Raw genomic sequence first — 6,255 nt, forward strand, 5'->3', positions numbered from 1 at the left:
AACACAGAACTTAAAAAATGGCAAAACCTCCCATACTCCTGGATTGGAAAGATTAACATTGTGAAAATTGCAATACTTCCCAAGGCTATCTACAAATTCAACATGATACCAACAAAATTCCAACCTCATTCTTCAAGGAAATAGAAGAGGCAATCCAAAAATTCATATGGAACAATAAAAGACCCCGAATAGCAAAAACGCTCCTCAACGGAAAGAACACTGCTCGAGGAATATCAATACCAAATTTCAAACTCTACTATAAAGCCATAGTAATCAAAACAGCTTGGTATTGGCATAAGAACAGACCTCAGGACCAATGCAATAGAATTGAAAACCCAGAAATGAACCTACAGACCTATAGCCCTCTAATCTTCAATAAGGGAGCTAAAACAATAGAATGGAACAAAGAAAGCCTCTTCAGTAAATGGTGCTGGCAAAACTGGTTAACGACTTGTAGAAAACTAAAGCTAGATCCTTATATATCACCCTGCACCAGAATTAACTCCAGATGGATCAAAGACCTGGAAGTCAAAGCAGACACTCTGAAAACATTACAGGATGGAATAGGAGAAACCCTAGGTCTCCTTGGCTCAGGCTGAAATTTTCTGAATAGAGACCCGGAAACACAACAAATCAAAGAAAGGTTGGATAAATGGGATTGCATAAAGTTGCAGAGCTTCTGCATGGCAAAGGACATAGCTAGCAAGATCAATAGAAAGCCCACGGATTGGGAGAAGATCTTTACTAGCCATACAACGGACAAGGGTGTCATATCTAAAATATACTTGGAACCCAAAAAATTAAACCACCCAACAACAAATCCTCAAAGAAACAACTGCCCAATAAACAAGTGGGTGAAAGACTTAAAGAGAAACTTCTCTGAAGAAGAAAGAAGGATGGCCAATAGACACATGAAGAAATGCTCAACATCCCTAGCCATAAAAGAAATGCAAATCAAAACAACATTGAGATACCACCTCCCTCCAGTTAGAATGACAAAAATCAAGAACTCTAACAACAACAGATGCTGGAGGGGATGTGGACAGAAGGGAACCTTACTTCATTGTTGGTGGGAATGTAAACTTGTTCAACCACTTTGGAAAGCAGTATGGAGGTTCCTCAAAAGACTCCACATAGAACTCCCCTATGACCCAGCAATCCCACTTTTGGGCATTTACCCAAATGATTACAAACAAGACCACACTAAAGCTGCCAGCACAACTATGTTTATTGCAGCATTATTTACCATAGCTAAGATCTGGAACCAACCCAGATGCCCCTCAGTAGATGAATGGATCAAGAAAATGTGGTATATATACACAATGGAATTCTATGCCTCCATCAGAAAGAATGACATTGCCCCATTTGTTAGGAAATGGAAAGACTTGGAAAAAATTATATTAAGCGAGCCGGGTGCTGGTGGCTCACGCCTGTAATCCTAGCTACTCAGGAGGCTGAGATCTGAGGATTGCGGTTCAAAGCCAGCCCGGGCAGGAGAGAGCGTGAGACTCCTATCTCCAATAAACTACCAGAAAACCGGAAGTGGCGCTGTAGCTCAATGGTAGAGTGCTTACCTTGAGCTGAAGAGCTGAGGGACAGGGCCCAGGCCCAGAGTTCAAGCCCCAGGGCTGACAAAAAAAAAAATTATATTAAGTGAAGTAAGCCAGGCCCAAAGAAACATATGTCCCATGGTTTCCCTTATTTGCAATATCTAGTATATGTATGAGTCAAGCGGAAAAGGTCAGATAATGTGATGTTAGGAAAATGAACCCTTAGATATGTATTTTAATGTTTTTTTCTTTCATGCATGTGTCTCTAACTCATTTATAAGATTATTACTTTGTAGCTTTGTATGTCCCTCCCCCACAGTATAACCCGTTCTTTCACTATATTTGATGTCAGTATAACTTGTGGAGGAGATGGGGAAAAACAAGTCATTTAAGGATACAGGTGGAGGGGCTGGGAAGGTGGCTCAGTGGTAGAGCACTTGCCTTGCATGCTCGAGGCCCTGGGTTCGATTCCTCAGCACTACATAAGCAAAAAGAAAAAAGCCAGAAGTGGTGCTGTGCCTCAAGTGGCAGAGCGCTAGCCTTGAGCTGAAGAGCTGAGGGACAGCGCCCAGGCCCAGAGTTCAGGCCCCACGGCCGGACCCAAAAAAAAAAAAAAGGATACAGGTGGACCTGTTGCAACAATGAGAAGTACAAGTTGTCATGTCCAAAACGAGCTTTACAATGTTGGTTTGGGGGGGGAGGAAGGATTGGGACTGGGGGAGAGGGGGGAGGCTGGGAAGGGATATGAAGGGTAAAGAAAGGAGGAGGCTGCAATGCTTGGTAAGAAATGTACGCATTATCCTGCCCATGTAATTGTAACCCCTCTGTACAGTATGTTTACAAATAAAATAAAATAAAAATAAAATAAAATAAAAAAAAAAACAACCAAACCAGAACAATGCTGAGAGAACCAAATATGGCAGAATGATTTATTTTCAGGGAGACTGTGTGATCTAAGAGACTCCCTGGTTCTCCTCGCTCCTCCAGCACTGCACTCACTTCTTTTACTCTTTGCTTCATTCAGAGCATGGCTCCTGTGTGCCAAGCCAGGCCCTAGGAATCTGGTGAGCAGCTTACACAGCTAGGGGGAAGGGAGAAACATTGATATGCTGTCACCATGAACATATGTTTATAAGCTGTCTGAAAGCTATGAAGATCTATACAAAGTATTAGGAGAAGATGGTGTTGGAGAGGGTAGAATTGAATTAAAACCAGAGAGGGCTACCTTGGGGTCTGAAGGACACATAGAAACTGACCAGGCTAAATTGGAAGTCACAATGAACAGGAACTTCCTAGAACTGACAGGAGCCAGATCACTTGAGGCTGTGTGACTGGCATGGAGTGAGCATCCAGCCCAGAGTTCATGCAAGCCAGGAACAACATCCTGCAGCCCTGGAGATCACAGTCCTCCAAACAGCTACTGCCATGCTGTCTCTCAGCCATTTCCTCACTCTTCCTCCTCCCTTAATTTAACACAAGTTCACAGACCATGGCTAGCCAAACACTCTCTGTCACCCCTAGTCAGGCCCAACCTTGTGCTCAGAACACTTCCGGTCTCATTTGGTTAGGGCCCAATGTAGGCTTCGGACACTTCCGGTTGTCTTTTGTGAGGCCCCACAGGTCCTCAGGGCACTTGCTCTATTCCCTGGCCAGACCCTGTTATGCCCTGTCATGCCCTAAGAGAACTTCCACTTGTCCTGGGTTCAGGCACTGCTAACCAATAACTTGGCCACCTCACAGAGAAGCTGGCTCCTTAGAGCCTAAGACACTTTCTACTCAATTCCCTCCGGGAACCCTGGGTTTTGTGGACAGAAATGTATGCTTCCAGTGGCCCCTCGGCATTCAGCAGCAGCAGCTCTGACAGGTAATGGTGACAATAGAGGAGCCCTTCAGCTCCTGCCAGAGCAGGTGAGCAGTCAGGAACTGAGGACTGAGGTCTGCAAGAAATATCACACAGCTCCATGGACTTGAGACTTGTGAGTTTGAAAGCAGAACTCTTTTTCTCTAGCAGACTTGCCAGACTCTGGGGAGGAAATCTCAGGGCTGTGCCCTAAAGGGTCACTTTAACCAGCTACCCTATGGGGGACACTGGAGAGTTCTATCCAGAGTCATTTCAAAAACAAAGGCATACCCACCAGACACTTGGACTGCTGCTGACTACAGGAATGCCCTCTGACAAGGAGAGCCAGCTCACACTCATCAGGTCTCCTTCCTGGTATGATCTGTATGCAAAGCCAGGCCCTCTTTGGGCTATAAAGGCCCAGCACTCCCCTCCACTCTCCTCAGCACTAAAGAATCATCCTGTGTCCACCGCTGCCACCTCCTCCAGCCGCTGTGGTACTGCCTGTGTGCTTGTTCGGTGTGGACCAGGGACCTCTTTTGTGAAGCGGCACCTGAGGAGACTCCGGCGCTCGCGATGGCTGACAAAAAGCCCAAGGAAGGAGTCAAGACTGAGAACAACGATCATATTATTTTGAAGGTGGCGGGTCAGGATGGTTCTGTGGTGCAGTTTAAGATGAAGAGGCACACACCACTTGGTAAACTAATGGAAGCCTATTGTGAACCACAGGGTTTGTCAATGAGGCAGATCAGATTCTGATTTGATGGGCAGCTAATCGATGACACAGATACACCTGCACAGGTGGAAATGAAGGATGAAGATACAATTAATGTGTTCCAGCAGCAGACAGGAGGTGTCTACTAATAAAGGGAACCTGCTACTTTGCTCCAGAACTTTGTTCTTATAGACCAAGAATACATTCTTAATTAGAAAACTGCAATTTGGTTCCACCACATCCTGACTACTACAGTATAGTTTTCTCTATTCTTTCATTTTCCCTTTCCCCATTCCTTTATTGTACATAAAGTAACTGGTGTATGTGCACAAGCATATTGCTTTTCTTTTTCCTTTTTCTTTACTTTTAAACTAAATGGCCAATGGTATATTTTGATTGACATCAAATGGAGATGGGATGGGGAAAATACTGGTCCTGTGAAAATATCCCCCTTCTCCATTCGTGGTATGCTCATTCAACTTTTATCTTTATATGTCCCGACCCGCAGGATGTCAACGAGGGCAGTGAACCTAAGCGAGAAGGAATGAAGAGACAAGAGACACGAAGAATGACAGCAAGACAGGGGTTCTGATCAAGCTGCAAATTTTTATTTTTCACACAGGGGTATTTATATGCTTGGAATAAGGAAGCTTTTTCATTGGCCATAGCAGTGCAGGATGTTTGCTTAGGGCAGGGGGAAAGGGTGGCCGTTAGCAGTTGCAGGATGTTTACTTAGGACAGGATGAGGGTCGGATTCTGTAAACTCAGCCTCAAGATGTTCCAGTGAGATAGTCAAGCCTATTATGTTGAGAGACTCAACTTTTGGCTCCCAACATCTCCCCCTTTCTTATTTAGAAAATTGACCATCAATTGTTGGCTGCTCTTTTTAAGGGGGTGACAGAGGCTCTGTTCCTCTAAGGGCCCAGGGTTTTTCTCTGCTCCTGAGCGAGCATCCTCACTTGGGGAGGGGAATTTTACAGGCCTTGGCATTTTTTTTGAGGAGATGGCTTGTGGGTATGCATGCCAACTGTCATGCACCAGAGCTTGCCACTCAGGGGACTTGGGTTTTGGGATCTCGCAGATCCATCCTCCTGCAGTCTTACCTGCACCCTTGATTAGAGCATTTTTTTCTTCCTCCCATAGGTGCATCCTCCCCCAAGTGGAAGGGCCTATAGGAGGAGGGGCGAACCTATCCCTTATGGCAATAGGTCTTGCCCGCTGAATGGTCAGGAGTTATGAATAAGGAGAAGGGTTTTCTAAATAAGAAAAAAGAAGGGGGGGTTCCCACTGGAACAAGCTCATGGCAAAACACTAATTAAAAGCCTGGAGTAAATCCTAGATCTTAATGCCTTGGTCTGCCATATCTAGGTGATGGTGATGAACCTGTATGGGCTTAGAAGCCAAGAGATCAATCTGTTGTTTAATAAAAGTTATAAGCTTATTTAAAGCAATCCTCTGATGTTGGTCTGTACTGTTGCACGAAGGTAAGCCACTTTGTTTCCACAGTCAATCATTTGGCTCCAGCTACTGGGGGCTGAATAAAATCCCCCTTTGCATTCGCAGGGGACACCAAAAAGAGTGGTCATGAGATTTTTTGTAGCTGGAGGGCCAAAGCCACCATATACAAAACCCCTTTAAAAGAAACTCTTCAAACAGGAGGGTCCATGTCTGGAGTTCTAGCTGCATCTGTAAGAGAAAAGGAATCATCCTCAGAGGGAAGGTTTCCCCTGGGTTGTGGTAAGCCATTCACCTGTTTTATCAAGCGTTCTGGCAGCCACCTTGGGGCTGCTTGTTCTTGATCTAAAATACAGGCTGAACCTAGCCCCCAGATAAGAACAGGATCTGGGCCCTTCCATTTGCCTGTAAGGGGGTCTCGCCACATGACAGATGGGCGAGCAGAACTGGAAGATGGGTGCCAATGCCTGTCAGCTGCCAAGTGGCCTTCATTGTCCAGAGTTAGAAAATTAAGGGCGAACAATGTGTGACTAAGGCGATCCCTAGGAGTGGAAAATGAAAAGGCAGAGGCTTTGAGGTGAGTAAGCCAGGTTTTTAGGGTGTGGTGGGCTCGTTCTATGATGCCCTGACCTTGGGGTTATAGGGAATCCCAGTAGTATGACAAATCTGAAAAATAGCACAAAACTGTTTCAACT

General features: G+C 45.2%; 1 protein-coding gene across 1 annotated transcript; it reads left to right on the plus strand.

Annotated features, from left to right (window-relative positions):
• Nucleotides 1–3,966: 3,966 nt before the first annotated feature.
• Nucleotides 3,967–4,414, plus strand: LOC122108586 (small ubiquitin-related modifier 2-like). Its single transcript, XM_042680576.1, has 2 exons — nt 3,967–4,120; nt 4,178–4,414. The coding sequence occupies exons 1-2, from the start codon at nt 3,967–3,969 to the stop codon at nt 4,252–4,254; spliced, it is 231 nt and encodes a 76-aa protein (XP_042536510.1). The 3' UTR covers nt 4,255–4,414.
• The last annotated feature ends 1,841 nt before the right edge of the window (nt 4,415–6,255 follow it).

The sequence above is a fragment of the Dipodomys spectabilis genome, unplaced genomic scaffold (assembly GCF_019054845.1).
Source record: "Dipodomys spectabilis isolate Male_0828 unplaced genomic scaffold, ASM1905484v1 ptg000062l, whole genome shotgun sequence".
Lineage (NCBI taxonomy): Eukaryota > Metazoa > Chordata > Mammalia > Rodentia > Heteromyidae > Dipodomys > Dipodomys spectabilis.